At 44.6% G+C, this 18661-nt stretch overlaps 1 protein-coding gene across 1 annotated transcript in view; it reads left to right on the top strand.

Moving 5' to 3' along the window:
* The window catches only part of LOC126235947 (cuticle protein-like), a 33206-nt gene extending 15499 nt beyond the window's left edge, over positions 1-17707 (top strand). Inside the window, exons 4-5 of the mRNA XM_049944918.1 lie at positions 12969-13169; positions 16839-17707. Coding sequence (XP_049800875.1) covers positions 12969-13169; positions 16839-17066 — 429 coding nt within the window. The 3' untranslated portion in view covers positions 17067-17707. The remainder of the gene's footprint in view (positions 1-12968; positions 13170-16838) is intronic.
* The last annotated feature ends 954 nt before the right edge of the window (positions 17708-18661 follow it).

The raw sequence follows: 18661 nt of genomic DNA, 5'->3' as shown, positions 1-18661 counted from the left end.
AGAATTTGCGATGTTTTCGTTGCGTAGTTCAAATGGTTCAAATGGCTCTGAGCACTATGGGACTCAACTGCTGTGGTTATCAGTCCCCTAGAACTTAGAACTACTTAAACCTAACTAACCTAAGGACATCACACACATCCATGCCCGAGGCAGGATTCGAACCTGCGACCGTAGCAGTCGCACGGTTCCGGACTGCGCGCCTAGAACCGCGAGACCACCGCGGCCGGCGTTGCGTAGTTCTTCACTGTATCACAGCCGTCAAATTATTAACTGAAATTCCTCACGTTCAGAAATGAGAAGGAGTAACTTTGAAACGTCCCCTTTGAACAATTATACATGATTGTGCTTAAACTGACACACAATATTTTTAGCGCAACGCAATCTGACTTTCAAAAATCCCTACAAAAGAATGGCCCTGACTAACATTAACCTATACCTTTCACAAATCACTTACCTCACCAAAAATCTTCGCTACTCGAACTACTGCAATACAGCGAGCGCCACTACTGCCAGCTAAATAAAAGATTCAAACGACTGAAGGCACTAACTACTGATAGGCATAGTTAGCAAATGAAAGATTTTGATAGAGAACAAACAATGTATTTACCTTAATAGTCATAATATATATAGCACTTCATGATATCCAGTATTACAAATTTCAAAACTCCGCCATCTCTCTCCCCACATCCACCACTGCCGGCGGCTCACCTCCAACTGCGCAACGCTACGCGCTATTAACATCCAGCTGCCCAACACTACAATGGCAGACAACAACGCAAACTAGCCACAGACTGCACACAGCACAGCCAGTGATTTTCATACAGAGCGCTACATAACGTTGCCAATAAGAAAACATAAACAGCCTACTTACAACTTGTTTTACTTGGTAAAAAAACTTACTATAGCCAACATGACCCAAATACTTATTTATTTTCGACAACCGGTTTCGACAGGCTTTGCTGTCACCTTCTGGACTTCAAAACGTTGTTACAAGAGGTATTCATTGTGCGTTGGAACCTCATGCCAAGTTGTCATATTAGTGGATAAAACTTAGCACATTATGCAAAGATTATTTCTACAGGTTATTTCTACTGGTAATCTGAAAGAAATGATGTATAATACAATATAGTATGTTAACTGTTGCAGATTTTTGCTTGAACATTGCTCGCCTTTAGACAAAAAACAGTAGTCATGGATAGTTATTACTGTTTTTTACTATATCAGCATCTTGTTTTACACCTATTACTGCCTCTATAACAGTTGACTACGTGAATTAGAACCCGTGTGACATTGCCGTTTGCTATCTTTTCTTTCATGTTTGTGGTGTATTACGAGAAGTTCACATGCTTTTGTACCTTAGTTTATTAACAAAGTTAAATCTCAAGGGATGTCAGCTCCTTCACTTCTTGTGAGTGCGGAAAGCACTGTTAATTTGTGACGTACGCGGAAACGTTTTCCTGAAAAGCGTTTGCACAAAGCACTACGTTTTATCCACTAATATGACAACTTAGGATGAGGTTCCATCTCACAATGAACAATTCTTGTAAGAGTAACTTTTTGAAGACCTGAAGATGACAGGCAATATGTCAAATCAGTTGTCTAAAATAAATATTTAGATGACCTTTGCTGCAGAGAGTTTTTTACCATTAACTTATTAAATGAACGCGCCACTTTTCCTCTTAGGCTGTAATTCATTTCATCTTCCTTCTCGTTTCACAACTAGTTTCGGCATATCCATGGGGTATTTGAAGGTCTTTGCATCAAACGTCCAGGGGTGACACAGAGTGTTGAGAAAGTTACTGTGCCGTTACAATATGTGTTACAAGAGACGTTCACGGGCGGTTACCCAAGTCTGAACTCGTTTAATTTTATTGGTTGTGATATCCTTCTCACGGTCGCAGATACTTCAATTTGCCCGCCCGGCTAGCCGTGCTGTCTAACGCACTGGTTTGCTGACGGAAAGGCGTGCCGGTCCCCGGCACGAATCCGCCCGGAGGATTAGTGTCTAGGTCTGGTGTGCCAGCCAGCCTGTGGATGGTTTTTAAGACGTGTTTCCATCTGCCTCTGCGAATGCGGGCTGGTTCCCCTTATTCCGCCTCAGTTTCACTATGTCAGCGATTGCTGCGCAAACACTATCTCCACGCACGCGTACACCATAATAATTACAGTGGGGTTACACTCGTCTGGTGTGACGTTCCCGCGGGTTCCACTGGGAGCCGAACAGCACAGTAACCCTGGGTTCGGTGTGGGGCGCGGTGGGGTGAGTGGCCTGCTGTAGCCTGTTGTGGGGTTGTGAACCACTGAGGACTACGGCGGGGACGAAGCCTCTCCGTCGCTTCTTGGTCCCCAGTTCCATACAATACAATACTTCAGTTTTGAAGGCGTGCTTGGGCGAGTGCTGATTTTGATCTGCGGGTTTAAAGTCTGGCGAGGTAGAGCGCCATAGGTTTTTTTTTTTTAAGATAACACGTTCCCCAAAAAAACCTCACCATAAAACGCATAGTAATGTTAGCTGTATGCGCAGTAGTACCATCTTCATAAAACCATGACAACTGAAGTTATTCAGCTACAATCACAAAAATTTTACATTCTTAACATCAGACATCTAACACAAGAACTCACTTATAAATAATAACACATTTGCAGCTGTTTTATACGTAGGAGTTTGATGATCCCAAGCTTACCTCGTGACTCCAGGAGAGGCTGACGACCATCATTTAGATTTATTTAAAAGTGTACAAGTACAGATAATTGCTCTGGGTCCGCCCAGTAAAAGTGTCTGCGTAAATCGGCGGAGCAATACGTCACGTGACCTGTCTCGAGCTTCGCAAAGGTTGTGACGATTTTGACCGCGTCTGTCTACTGGGACTTCGCGTGACGCAACGGAAACTCCGAAGACGGATGTAAGCTACATTTCAGTTTGAAGTTAAATCCAGGACTTAAGAGTTCAATATAACAAACAGGAATTGTGCGGAACAATCATTCATCCGTCCGCAGAACGAATTCCGGCAGTACATGTTTCGCATTGGTGATCGAGAAGTGCCCGTCTGATCAGGAGACACACCGCCACCATGTGTCTTGCTACCACCGCGAAGGGAGGCGTGTAACTAGGTAGTGATAATCGTTTTAAAAACGTTATTGGTAGTCTTACTGAAAGTAGAGCGCCGCTATTTGTTCTCGCCTACTGCATTGTATCACCGGTCATTACAGTTCCATTTGGCAGAACCACAAATGGGGCGTCCATGGTCTCCAAGGTTACCAGACAATAGCTGAGGCGCATTTGCACACAATTATCGTCCCTCGGGCTGTTGTTCCTGTTTGGCAGTAGGCCAGTTCTGTGATATGGTCTCAGAGCGACGTCACTAGAGCGTGGAGCTGGAGAATGACGTATGTGTTAAGGTATTCACAAAGAGGAAGGGACATTTTGGTTTAAAGCCTTCATCGAGGACTGAGAACGAGCTAGGATTGCGAGGGGATGGGAAACAAATCCTATCATGTCCTCTTCAAAAGTAACATCCCGGTATTTTCCTTAATCGCCTTAGGGGAACCACGTAGAAACAAAATCGGACTGGCTGGTCCGGGGTTTGAACTCGTATTCTTCTGGACGCGAGTTCTACACTGGTTTGTGGCATTGTAATTACGCTTTATTCGCGGATACCTACAGTCTGGTGTTCTTTCAACATGACTTAACGCTGTTATTCGCACACTCCCTCTGTGACAATGAAATGCGGCCCGATATATTTCCGTCTCTAAAGTTCTAAGTCTTCCCAACACCATCACATGACTCCCATCCTCCCTCTTCATCTTTCCACACTCCTCTTGATACCACGGCCAAGCTGACGCCAGTCCCCCAGACCCCTACTCTATTTCTCTTTCCTAAGACCGTCAGTCTCCTCGCCCCCTTCCCACACACACCACACACACACGCACATATATCAGCCTTCAGCTCATATTACAACCCCTTTGTTTACAGTCGTACCCTACCATGTCACTAACATCTAACGTTCCGTCAATTGTATCTCTTCCCAGCGATAGGAGGTGTGACGTGAAGGTGCGGTTCAGCTTCTTCCAGTTTCAACCAATGTACAGTTGCTATTTTCCCATTCTGTGCTACGTTTTTTAAAAAAGTATTCATTTATTTATTTAAAATATAAATGAATATTTTATTATTATTTTGTTATTATTTTATTTATATTATTTATTTAACTAAATAAATTAATATTTTTTAAAGAAAGGCAGCACAGAAAGGGAAAATAAGAATTGTACATTTAAACTAAATAAATAACAGATATTTTTTGCATACTGTCAAAGAAAATTATTTTTTAATAATTATAAAAGAAGAAAGCTGTGTAATTGTTTCATATATCAGTAATATTGTATTGGCTTTGCATATATTAAAACAGACCGCAGAGTGGCATGTTGGTACCACTGACAGCCCGCACTACCCAACAAGGGGCACGGAGTGAAACAACAGTAAAGAAAAACATGTTTGTATTAGCATTACATAAACAATTATTTTCCGTTTACTTGCGTCCACAGTCCTGCAGTATTTTAGAAAAGACATTATTTTTTGCCTGGACTGTTACTGGGTGCTTTTATTTAAAATGCAGGTATTCAGCTATTGTTTTTGTCTCATGTAACCCACAGAATGTGTGCGGGATGCCATTTCGGACATCAACTCTGACCCAGTGACCGTATCGAAGACGTCAAGTAGGAATTACAGCAGCTGTGGGCCAGCTGGCCTCAGGAGAAGACACAGTGGTTTTATGACACCCTTCCCAACCAAATCAGTGCACGCACCCAGGCTAGAGAGTGTGCCCCGTCATTCTGACAAGTGGGCTGATAATGCCAAGTTCTTTGAACATTTGACTGTGTTTTGTAATCACTGAAGTAACTTCAGAATACCCTCTCAACCCGTGAATAATCATTTCGTTTCCTCCTGCTCTTCTTGATCCTTCACGTTCTTATCAGGTATTGTGTGTAGCATTAAAATTTGTGAACATGTGGACCGTACATTTTCCGCCTGGACAGTTGTTAAATTTCTTTATTCGACACTACCGAGATTTTGACAATTTTCAAGTGATTGCTCATTATGAACTGCGCCAATGCATTGTTCCTCTCGAGAGGACATTGTCCTCGTATCATCTATGTTTAAATATTCCACGCGTATAATAAGACAGCAGTTTTCGTCACTAGTACAGAAGAACGTAGCACTTCAAGTAACAATTGCTGCCAAATCCATGTCATCTTCGCACGTAATTTACACAGTGCTTTCGCCAGGTGAGACATTTGAGTGCGTTCTACGTCCTTTTTTATAAATGACTTACTATTCGCAAGGAATATGTAAACATGGATGACAGGACGACAGTATCCTCTTAAAAGGCACGACGCATTGAAATACTTTATCATACTTTACTGAAACCACAACCTAAATCACATTCGTAAAGAAATCCATTTCATAACGGGCCAGAGATAAAATGTTGTCATCCCTAAAATCTTACAAACGACCAAATTATCGCCCTTTTTTCTTTACAAAAATTACATTATCCCTACTTGGTGATAGTGACTTATTAACGATTTCATGCAGTTTGATACCAAAGGTTTGGAGTGCCATGCAAGCTGTTTTAAACGTCTTCAGATACGGCCAGCATACGGAAACCGGTTGTAGTAAAGAAGTGTTCACTCTCAACTAAATTCCTAGGAATTACAATTATGAACAACTTAAATTGGAAAGAACACATACACAGGTTGTGGGGAAGGTGAACGAAAAACTCCGTTTTATTCGCAGAACACTTAGAAGGTGCAACGGATCCACTACAGCAGGGCTTCACAACATACGTGCTCGCGGAGCAAGCTGTGAGCAGCAAGGCGCGAGCACGGAGCAGCGCGAGCACGCTACCCCCACTACCGGACCAGAGCGGAGAGTGGGGAGAGTCACGTGGGGTACACAACAGCTGCCGCCAGTCAATGTAAATCCGCGGCCACCTGCAGGGATATCACTCACGAATTATTACTGCGACAAATGAAACAAATAAAGGAGAATGTACACGTGCCACATAATTTTATTAGCTTAGTGTGTGCCTCTACCATCTGTAGACACTGAAACTAAAGAATTCCACGACAATCCTATATTTTCAACACTTTCTTCAACACTACTTAAAATATCACCTCCGGTTGTAGTGTTCTTCAAGGCTACTACATCGAGGAGGTCCTCCCTCACCGGAATCTCTCTATTAACACCTCTAATAAATATGGCAAGCTGCGCTGTTCCAATGATATCAACACTTTCGTCCAGAGCTAGAGAATACGCCATAAAATCTTTACAGATATTAGCAAGCTGGCTCTGGACGTCGTCTGCCATGTCCTGTATGCGACGCATAATGGTCATGTTAGATAATGGCACAATCCGAAACTGTTCAACTTGAGATGGACACAAATGTTCCGCTGCAACTACCAAACATTCTTTTATTAAACTTCCTGGCAGATTAAAACTGTGTGCCCGACCGAGACTCGAACTCGGGACCTTTGCCTTTTGCGGGCAAGTGCTCTACCATCTGAGCTACCGAAGCATGACTCACGCCCGGTCCTCACAGCTTTACTTCTGCCAGCATCTCGTCTCCTACATTCCAAACTTTATTAAATCGCCATCAGTTAAGGGGCGCAGGGATTTTGCTAAAAGCAAAGCAATTTTGTAACCCACTCTGAGAGCTGCCTCAGTTGATTTTTCTTCGTCGTCCAGATCTTCTTCGGATAGCTTCCTTTTAAGTTTAATAACTTCCTGTGCACGATCTGGTCAATCACATTTTCCACGTCCGTAGTCTTTCGCGTGGTACGACATATAATGTCGCTGCAAATTAAATTTCGTAAAAGAATTCAGCGTTTTGTGACATAGTAAACATTTTGCAACACCATCTTTTTCAGTAAACAGATACAATTCCTCCCAATGGGGGTTGAACTGCGAAAGCATGGTTGGGGTTACACAACTGCGACTTCACATGATTCTTAACCAGCGAAGTGACTGTTAAGAGCTGATCGTAGTACTTTAAACGTTACACAGTTGGCGCGAATTCAATAGGCACGCTGCGGCCCTATTCAAACGTGCGCGCGCATTTCCCCTCCCTCCCCTCCCTCGCTACTCCACGACCTTGCAGCTGCTCGCGAGCACGTGCCTGAGCACACGCGAGTACTCGCGCTCAAAACCAGCCAGTTGTTAAGCCCTACACTACAGAGACTGCCTACACTAAGCTTGTCTGACCTCTTTTGGAGTACTGCTACACGTTGAGAGATCCTTACCACATAGGATTAACGGAGAACACGGAGAAAATTCAAAGAAGAGTAGCACTTTCTGTATTATCGACAAATAGAGGAGAGGGTATCACTGACATGATACAGGATTTGGGATGGACGCTGTTAAAACAAAGACGTTTTCCGCTGCAGCGGAATCTTCTCACGAAATTTCAATCACCAACATTCTCCTCGGAGTGCGATAATATTTTGTTGACGCCAGCCTATATAGGGAGAAACGATCGTCATAATGAAATAGAGTAAATCAGAGCTCGCACTGAGGGATATAGGTGTTCGTTTTTTCGCGCGCTGTGGAGGGTGGAATAATAGAGAATTATTGCGGAAGAGTTTCGATGAACCCTCCACCAGGCACTTAAGTGTGATTTGCAGAGCATCCATGTGGGTCTAGATGTACATTATATCAGCTCTTGCAGGTAAACTATGACGTGCGTGGCGGGGGGGGTACCCTGTACTACAACACAAATTGTGAAGGTGGTTCGATGAACCCTCTGCCAGGCACTTAAATGTGATTTGCAGAGTATCCATGTAAATTTAGATGTAGGTGTAGTCGTTCCCTTTCATGTTCCCTGTGCAGCTAGAGCAAGGGAAAAACGATAGCATACATGCCTCCTTATGAGCCCTAATTTCTCGTATCTTATCTTCGTGGTCTTCACGCCAAATTTATGCTGGCGGTAGTAAGATGTTCTTCAATCGGCTTCAAAGGCCTGTTCTCTAAATTCTCAGTAGTGTTCATCGAAAAGAAAATCTCTCCAGGAACTCCCATTTGTGTTCCTGAAGCATCTCCGTAATACTTGCGTGTTGTTCGGACCTACCGGTAACAAAACCTAGCAGACAGCCTCTGAATTGTTTCTATATCTTCCTTTAACCCGGCCTAGTGCTGATCCCAAACATCCGATCAATACTCAAGAATAGGTGGCACTAGCATTCTGTGGTGTCACCGCAAGGCACCACACTTGCTAGATTGTAGGCTGCAAATCGGCCGCGGTCCGTCAGTACAAATAGGACCCGCGAGTCGCCACTGTCGACGCCAGCAGACCGAGCGCCGCCACTCGGCTGGTCTTAAGAGACAAGCTAGCGCACTGGCCAGTTCTACAGCCGATTTTAATAGGAATGGTTCACTTGTCATAGGTTCAGAGATCTCATTTGCAGAGACGCTAGTTAGCATAGCCTTCAGCTAAGTCAGTAGCTACGACCTAGCCAGGCGCTACATACAGTTTATGCATTGAGAATTGATCTATATGTGTGATGCAATCAGAATTGTAAAGAAGTATTCGCAGTTCAGTCTATAACTGCACTTGTAAATATTATTGTACAAAGTCAAGATCGACGTTCACCGCTGATGCTGAATTAAAACTAAGTATTTAATGGTATTCATGTCTACTGACGTTCTAATCACCTAACAAGGGGAGGCCGCCAATTGTGAATTCAGATTCGATTCATACTGCGCATAATAAAAGCTCATGACCAGAGGTGTAATGTGGCAAAGCACCAAGATGCACTTCTCAGCCGTTGTCGAGAAAATCGACAGTTAAAAGAAACCGTTGAGGTGAAATACTCTCTATGATTAATATCTTTCTACAGCGTCGTGGTGCAGCGGTAAGCGCTCGGGTTCGTAATCCGAAGGTCGCCGGATCGAATCTCGCGCCATGCAACCTTTTCTTTTTTTTTTAGTATTTGTTTTTTGTATGCAACAATTATGCATATAATAAGTTGCTGAAAGTCGTTTGTCGTGGAAAAACTGGCGACTTCGAACATGTTTTCCGCAAACAAAGTTGTATTTCACAAATGTTATTAATTGTCTTCATAATGTTAACCACGTATAGTTAACGGAAGACGTAGAAACGATATTCCGAAACGAATACGTATAGCGTAAGTCAAACGTTCGAATTAGAATAGAGACCCCACGAACACAAATTTGCTGTGGCAGGTATGAAATATAAACTCCGTTACTCGCTCGTTACACTTGAAGAACAGACGTTGAATGGACGGAACGAGCCGCCGCATAACTAGCTAAGTTGCCTGCTAACTTCGAAAGAATGCAGATGCGGTCCCTAGCGCAACTTATAACATCGTCGAAAATCAGTGCGGACGGGAGAGCTTTGGTACACCCTGTTAAACAAACGGAAAAATGGAGGCGGTACAATGGGAGAGCGATCCGCCTTCACCAACATGCATAAGCAATTCATATATATTTGAATTACAAAAAACTAATTATAAAAAAAATTGCATGGCGCGATATTCGATCCGGCGACCTTTGGATTACGAACCCGAGCGCTTACCGCTACGCCACGGCGCTGGGGAAAATTATCAATCGTAGAGAGTATTTCGCCACAACGGTTTCTTTTAACTTTCGATTTTCTCGACAACGGCTGAGAAGTGCATCTTGGTGCTTTGCCACATTACACCTCTGGCCATGAGCTTTTATTATGCGCAGTATGAATCGAATCTGAATTTCACAATTGGCGGCCTCCCCTTGTAAGATGTTCCAGATACAACCTGTCAAGTATAGTTCATTGATCCTCAAATCAGCCTACGTGATCAACGCGTGCAGTTAATGGCCACACCTCGTGATCAAACTAAGAGACAAATTGCGTGACTCAGCCGGGTCACCCGAGGCTCATAGTTCCGCCTCATACACAACATATTCCATATGCGGTCTCCTTTGCACATGAAAGTGTCTTTCCTAAAATTCTCCAAATAAACGAAGTCGGCGGCTCCCTCCCTACCACAATCGTCACATGCTCATTCCATTACATATCGCTCAGATATTTATAGTGGCTGTAGCAAGCAGGGCACTACTGATGCTGTATTCCAACGTTACTGGTTTGTTTTTCTTACTCATCCGCATCAACTTACTTTTCTTCTTTTTTTTTTTTTGTTTAAATTTAGAGCTAGTGCCATTCTTCACGGCAAGCAGAAATTTTGTCTAAGTCATCTTGCATCATCCTACAGTCACCCAACTTCGACATCTTAAAGTACACCACCGCACCATCAGCAAACAACAGCAGACTGCTGCCCACTCTGTCTGCCAAATCATTTATATGTATAGAAAATAATAGCGCTCCTTATCACACATCCCTGGGGCACTCTTGAGGATTGCTCGTATCCTTGATAACAGTCTGCATTGGGGCACTGTATCAAATGCTTTTCGGAAATCTAGGGATACGGAATCTGCCTGTTGCATGTATATCATGTGAGAGAAGGCAAGCTAAGTTTAGCACAATTGATCCTTTACAACCGTGCTCATTCGTGGACATATGGTTTTTGGTCTCAAGGAAATTTCTTACATTCCAACTCAGAATATGTTCAAGAAATCTGCAGCAAACCGATGTTAAGGGTATTGGTCGGTAATTTTGCGAGTACATTCTTTTACGCATCTTATACACAAGTGTCCACTGCGCTATTTACCAGTCGCTTGGGACTTTAACCTAGCAAGAGATTCGCGATAAATGCAACCTAAGTAAGGAGCCAATGCCTTAGAGCACTCTTTGTAAAACCGAACTGGGATTCCATCCGGACCTGGCGACTTATTTGTTTTCAAGTCCGCCCGGTTAGACGAGCGGTGTAACGCACGGATTTCCGGAGCGGGAAGGAGCGCCTGGTCCCCGGCACGAATCCGCCTGGCGGACTTGTGTCTATGTCCGGTGAGCCGGCCAGTCTGTGGATGGTTTTTAGGCGGTTTTCCATGTGCCTCGGCGAATGCGGGCTGGTTCCCCTTACGCCACCTCAGCTACACATGTCGGCGATTGCTGCGCAAACAAGTTCTCCACGTACGCGTACACCACCATTACTCTACCACGCAAACATAGGGGTTACACTCGTCTGGGGTGAGACGTTCTCTGGGGGGTCCACCGGGGGCCGAACCGCACTATACCCTGGGTTCGGTGTGGGGTGGCGGAGGGGTGAAGTGGACTGCGGTAGTTGTAGTGGGGTTGTGGACCACTGCGGCTGCGGTGGGGACGGAGCCCCTCCGTCGTTTCTACAGGGTGTTTCAAAAATGACCGGTATATTTGAAACGGCAATACAAACTAAACTAACAGCGATAGAAATACACCGTTTGTTGCAATATGCTTGGGACAACAGTACATTTTCAGGCAGACAAACTTTCGAAATTACAGTAGTTACAATTTTCAACAACAGATGGCGCTGCGGTCTGGGAAACTCTATAGTACGATATTTTCCACATATCCACCATGCGTAGCAATAATATGGCGTAGTCTCTGAATGAAATTACCCGAAACCTTTGACAACGTGTCTGGCGGAATGGCTTCACATGCAGATGAGATGTACTGCTTCAGCTGTTCAATTGTTTCTGGATTCTGGCGGTACACCTGGTCTTTCAAGTGTCCCCACAGAAAGAAGTCACAGGGGTTCATGTCTGGCGAATAGGGAGGCCAATCCACGCCGCCTCCTGTATGTTTCGGATAGCCCAAAGCAATCACACGATCATCGAAATATTCATTCAGGAAATTAAAGACGTCGGCCGTGCGATGTGGCCGGGCATAAACCACGAGGTGTTCGCAGTGTCGTCTAAGGCTGTTTGTACCGCCACAAATTCACGAAGAATGTCCAGATAGCGTGATGCAGTAATCGTTTCGGATCTGAAAAATGGGCCAATGATTCCTTTGGAAGAAATGGCGGCCCAGACCAGTACTTTTAGAGGATGCAGGGACGATGGGACTGCAACATGGGGCTTTTCGGTTCCCCATATGCGCCAGTTCTGTTTATTGACGAAGCCGTCCAGGTAAAAATAAGCTTCGTCAGTAAACCAAATGCTGCCCACATGCATATCGCCGTCATCAATCCTGTGCACTATATCGTTAGCGAATGTCTCTCGTGCAGCAATGGTAGCGGCGCTGAGGGGTTGCCGCGTTTGAATTTTGTATGGATAGAGGTGTAAACTCTGGCGCATGAGATGATACGTGGACGTTGGCGTCATTTGGACCGCAGCTGCAACACAGCGAACGGAAACCCGAGGCCGCTGTTGGATCACCTGCTGCACTAGCTGCGCGTTGCCCTCTGTGGTTGCCGTACGCGGTCGCCCTACCTTTCCAGCACGTTCATCCGTCACGTTCCCAGTCCGTTGAAATTTTTCAAACAGATCCTTTATTGTATCGCTTTTCGGTCCTTTGGTTACATTAAACCTCCGTTGAAAACTATGTCTTGTTGCAACAACACTGTGTTCTAGGCGGTGGAATTCCAACACCAGAAAAATCCTCTGTTATAAGGAATAAACCATGTTGTCCACCGCACACTTGCACGTTGTGAACAGCACACGCTTACAGCAGAAAGACGACGTACAGAATGGCGCACCCACAGACTGCGTTGTCATCTATATCTTTCACATCACTTGCAGCGCCATCTGTTGTTGAAAATTGTAACTACTGTAATTTCGAAAGTTTGTCCGCCTGAAAATGTACTGTTGTCCCAAGCATATTGCAACAAACGGTGTATTTCTATCGCTGCTCGTTTAGTTTTTATTGCCGTTTCAAATATACCGGTCATTTGTGAAACACCCTGTAGGTCCCCAGTTAACATACAGTACAAAATTACTTGTTTTGAACTCTTCTGGTGCAGACCTGTTTCCTCGCCTCAGACATAAGTTTCAGCTAGCCCATATTCAGCGCGACTGACGGCCTGGCCTTCGTGTGTGTGCTCTGCAGGTGGTGGCGGCGCGCGCGCTCTTCCAGAAGCAGTACGAGGAGGCGGCGCGCGCCGCGGAGGCGGCGCCCGAGCAGACGCTGAGACGACGCCGGCGCCAGGCGGTGCTGCCCGTGCCCGTGTTGCTGCCCGCTGCCAGGACCACCGTCAAGGTCGCCAGATACGAGCCCGTCGACGCCGCCGTGCCCGCCTCCACCCGCAAGGTACGGCGCACCACCTACACATCAGTTAGTTACCACTGTCTCGAATGACGCTTTCCAATATTCCATAACTGCTCTACATTTTAGTGGTGTCCCTCAGGGCTTGATTATGGGTTCTCTCAATCTCTATATTATGACAAACCATCAGCTATAGCCCACTTTGCAAATATTTTTGCAATTACTCTTCAGTCCGCCCCCGGTAGCTGAGTGGGCAGCGCGACAGAATGTCAGGCCTAAGGGCCCAGGTTCGATTCCCGGCTGGGTCGGAGATTTTCTCTGCTCAGGGACTGGGTTTTGTGTTGTCCTAATCATCATTTCATCCCCATCGACGCGCAAGTCGCCGAATTGGCGTCAGATTGAAAGACTTGCACCCGGCGAATGGTCTACCCGACGGGAGACCCTAGTCACACAACATTTTTTTTTTTTTCATTAGTCTTCAGGCTGGTTTGGTGTGGTCCACCACAACTTCCTGCCCTGTGTCACTCATCCCCCCAAAAAAATGGTTCAAATGGCTCTGAGCAGTATGGGACTCAACTTCTGAGGTCATCACTCCCCTAGAACGTAGAACTACTTAAACCTAACTGATTAAGGACATCACACACATCCATCCCCGAGGCAGGATTCGAACCTGCGACCGTAGCGGTCGCGCGGTGCCAGACTGATGCGCCTAGAACCGCTCGGCCACACCGGCCGGCACTAAATTAATGATAGTGTTGTTTAGCCTTCTGCCTGCTTAACAAGGCACAATTAACTGCATATCAGATGCTGCATTGACAAATCAGTGACGTGAGATCCACACTGTTGCAACGATTCAATTACTGCGAGTATACAATTATGCCTTGAAGAAAGATGATTTCTCACAGTCAATCATCGGTATTACAATTTCCAACACTACCGAACACATAGTGGCAGAATTTTCCAGAAAATCATCAGTCAGAAAGTCCCGCGCCAAAACAACCGATATTTACGTCAGCTCTGGTAGTAAGCAACCACACAGAGAGACCACAAACTGCGCATACTGGTTATTTTCACGTGGGATTTTCTGAAAGATGTTTTTCGGGAAAATTCAGCCATTATGTATTTAGAAGGCCTGATGATGAAGTGTATCGTCGAAACTGGTTGCCAATAAACTGATAATGAAATTACAGATGACGGTTATGTTGAAAATTGTAATATTCCTATTGGTTGTGGTCCTCTTCTCCTACGGAACAACGATGGACATGCCGAAATTCCATCATGGCTGGTTATAAAACTTGGATAGCCCACCACACACTTGCGATTAATGGATAATTAATAAAGAACTAAATGATATTTGTCTTATGCCGAAATTCCGTCATGGCTGATTATACAACTATCCCCATACCGTGGTTTAGCATCGCAACTGGCAGGTGAAGCTCCTCTTGGAGCAAAGGAGACAAAGTCGATCTGGCGAATGATTAGGGTGCTGAGAAACAGCTACACTCTTTTACAGCTAAGGCACTATATCCATTGTAAATTGGCAGTTTCTTCTAAAATTGATTGGTAGTGCTCCACTGATGAGAGGTAGAAGAATTTGAGGTTTAATGGAAGATTATTGCTCGAAAAGGGAGGGGTTCCAAGTCAGTACTTTCTACGGTAGGACACCTGTCACATCGATAAAGCGTGGATGAACAGACAAGCCAGGCGCGGGAAAAGACGATTTTCATGACAGTTTCTTTTGAAGATGAAGTTTTGAATTTGTGTTCCGGGCGTGTGTAGCGCTACTTTATTGCTACCTGAATAACACTGTTTTTGCCGTGGGGGGCACTATTTATTACAACTTACAGATCGAATTTTCGTCTTTTATGTCACTTTTAAGTGATTAAAGATGTTGAAATTAGTTGAAAATGACCTAAAAGTCAAAATTTATATTTTGGAAATTTTAGTAAATAGTGCATTTCATGACGAAAATGTTGTCGATCAAAAAATTGAAAGAGACTGCGAACCCAAAAATATATGCTAGTTCTTTGTTAATTATCCACTAAACTACTGGGAGAAAGAGTGAGATGATTTTCTCATACTAAAAATAAGCTCTTATTCCGAAAAATATAAAACTCACAGAAAACCAAAAACTTTACTTTCTTTACAAAAGTCCTACAAGGCAATGCTTTCTCAATTTTGGAAAATTTGGAAATTTGTGGTAAGGTCTTATGGGACCAAACTACTTAGGCCATCGTTCCCTGAGCCTACACACTAATCTAACTAACTAACTTACGCTATGGACAACACACACACTCATGCCCGAGGGAGGACTCGAACCTCCGACGGGGGGAGCCGCACGGGCCGTGACAAGACTCCTTAGACCGCGCGGCTTTTCAATTTTGCAAACCGAAATTAGTTAAACTGAAATGACCTAAACTGAGGTGGGGCGGTGGGCTGTTCTGTTGCAAGAATCGCCAACATTATCAGTACACACCAGTAAAAATTATTATCTTAAAAAACACATCCAAAATGCAAATCCATCGGTTTAATAATTCCTACCAATTTTCTTCAGCAAAATCCTCCTTTAATATGGACTAGGCTAAAAGTTCTGCCAGCTTACCCCACGTCCAGTATTCTACTACTTTCTGCTCTACAACTGAACGAAAGACACACGAGTTCAGAGACACTATTTTCACTGCCGTAGGTCGACTACTCCAGATGTTACGCGCGACTGCTTCGCTCTCGTGACATGAAATTTCCACTCATTCTGAAACTATCCGCAAATAAATGTCCAGTCCGCCTTTCAACTTACTCCTATAAGAAACAATTCACTCACTGTTTATTTATTTATTCATTCTTCACAATTATAGCCCATTATCCGGAACGCTGACGTGGGCCAGAAACTCATGTTTTTTGTGACTATTAAAAATTACACACACACACACACACACACATATATATTATATTGTGCTTCCAAACACGGACGCTTATAGAACGGTAGCACTACAAGAAAGAAACAAAAAGGGGAAAAGTACTGTCTACCACGACGAAACTACTGTAGACCCCTTAACCAATTACCCAACTACTAGTTCTAGTAAGAAGAGGTACGATGTAGGAGGCGAAGTACTGGCGAAATTAAAACTGTGAGGACGGGGCGTGAGTCGTGCTTGGGTATCTCAATTGGTAGAGCAGTTGCCCGCGAAAGACAAAACTCCCGAGTTCGAGTCTCGGTCCGACACACAGTTTTAATCTGCCAGGAAGTTTCGTACTAGTTCTAGTGCTGGTATTAATGGTTGAGATGGCTCTGAGCACTATGGGACTTAACATCTGAGGTCATCAGTCCCCTAGAACTTACAAGTACTTAAACCTAACTAACATAAGGACATCACACACATCCATGCCCGAGGGAGGATTCGAACCTGCGACCGTAGCGGTCACGCGGTTTCAGACTGAAGCGCCTAGAACCGCTCGGCCACCTCGGCCGGCTGGTATTAATGAGTAAAATCGGTACACTTCTGTTTATATTCATTTATTAGGTAGGATCTAAACTCTACATTGTTGTTTCCGCTACTGGGTCCACCCACAAACTAGCCTTTCCTCTGTAACAATTGGTAACGCGATTTACTGTAACGTCTTAGAGTCTACATTTCCGCAATCCTCGCTCCAATGCGTTGGATTATACTACAGTAGAGAGTTTCACTGTGCTCTGCAGCTACTGGCACCCCTTTCCAGGTCGAGCTGAAGGAGAAGGAGGAGGAGGTGCTGGCTGCCGCCCCCGTGCCCCTGCCGCTGGCCTACGCCGTGCCGGCGGTGCCCGCCGCCCCCAAGGCCAAGGTGCACCAGCTGGAGGCGGTGGACGCCGCCGTGCCCGCCGCCACCCGCAAGCTGGAGGTGAAGGAGAAGGAGGCGGAGCTGGTGCCCCTGCTGCCGCTGCCCGCCGCGCGCTTCGTCGTGCTCTGAGCGCGCCTCGCACTCAGCCCCACCTGCCAACCACATCACAGCCACCCACCACTCCCTCCCTCAGAGGCCTCCGCGACCACCGAACCAGCCACGACGTCATCGGCGACAGCTCGGAACCCGGCTGACCCGACTCTGCGTCTCAGTGGACCAGATTTGGACGGCCGGTTGCACTGTTCGTGGATGAGCTCCAGTACACCTTCTGGCTTCTTCAGAAGCTTCTGCGACCATCGCTCCATCCACAGCGTGACTGGTGACGCTCGAAACCCGAGCGACCCAACTCTGCATGCTAGTGGACCACATCTGGCCGACTGGTTGCGGCGCACACAGACGAACTCAATTAGCCCCGAGCTATAACACACCTTCTGCCGATCTCGCCAGAACATACAACCGGAAAACGTTCCGGAACACGACACACGTCGAATGAAAGTTCCCAGTTGTGTATCTGTTATGAACTGGCATCTGACTTGGGAAAACTAAATATCATGACTTCATTACTTTGGCAAGACTGTTTACTAACCCTGGAAGAAAAATTCATATTTCGTTTGTTGCATTCGATATTTAAGCTTTCCCATAAATACTTCTGGGAATTCGTCGGTTGTCGAGGAAGTTTCTGAATTTACAATAAAGCATCTCATTTTTAATTATGTGTTCATTCTTTATTTAATTCCTTTATCACCTAGTTCATTCTTCATTATAATAACAGAGTACCTTCTAAGTGAATACTGTTACACGATAGAAACTGATGTATCTACACTTACTGGGAACACTTAGCTTCCTAGTCACACAAATTATCATCTCAGATTTTTTGTTCAAGCATTTTTTCTTCGGCTGTCTCCAATCTTATTAAACATGTACATTGAGCTAGCTGTGAAAGAAACTACGATAAATTTTTGAAAGGGAATTAATGGTCAGGGGGAGGTAACAAAGTTTTGAAGTTTGCCAGTATCATTGTAAATCCGTCAAAGATGGCAAAGGACTTGGAACAAGTCAAAGGATAAACATCAACGACAGAAAAAAGACAACGGTTATTGGGTGTGTGCGAACCATATCAGACACTGCTGAGGCTATTGCATTAGGAAACGAGACACTTAAAACAGTAGGTGACTTTCGTTTATTCGGTGCAGATGTAGCGGCACCATTTTCCAATAAGTTTGAAATAAAGTTTATAACCCGACCTGAAATTTGAAGGTCACAGCTTTTATAATTATACTGTCATTCTGATCAGCTGTAGCTATCAGGGGCCTGAATTACAGAAAAATGGCTCAAAATGTTTCGAATGGATCTGGGTACTATGGGACTTAACATCTGAAGTCATCAGTTCCCTAGTAAAATGGCCTGGAAATAGTAATTAACGAGCAAAAGGATCATAATTGGAGTTCCAGAATATGCGTATGACTAATAATGCTCCGCTACTCGTGGAAACGCTAAACCACAACTAATATGACCTATTAAAAAATAGGATAATATCATAACTTCACAACTAAATTACTGATTACAATCTCCACGCTGCACTCAATAGAGAGTAAAGTAAACTCACTTTCATTTTGTTTCACTTCGTAAAAAAAATACTAAGATCAAATAAAAAGATATATTAC

The sequence above is a fragment of the Schistocerca nitens genome, chromosome 2 (genome assembly GCF_023898315.1).
Source record: "Schistocerca nitens isolate TAMUIC-IGC-003100 chromosome 2, iqSchNite1.1, whole genome shotgun sequence".
Taxonomy (NCBI): Eukaryota; Metazoa; Arthropoda; class Insecta; order Orthoptera; family Acrididae; genus Schistocerca; species Schistocerca nitens.
The sequence above is the reverse complement of the archived record's forward strand: the minus strand, read 5'-3'. Positions and strand labels throughout refer to the sequence as shown.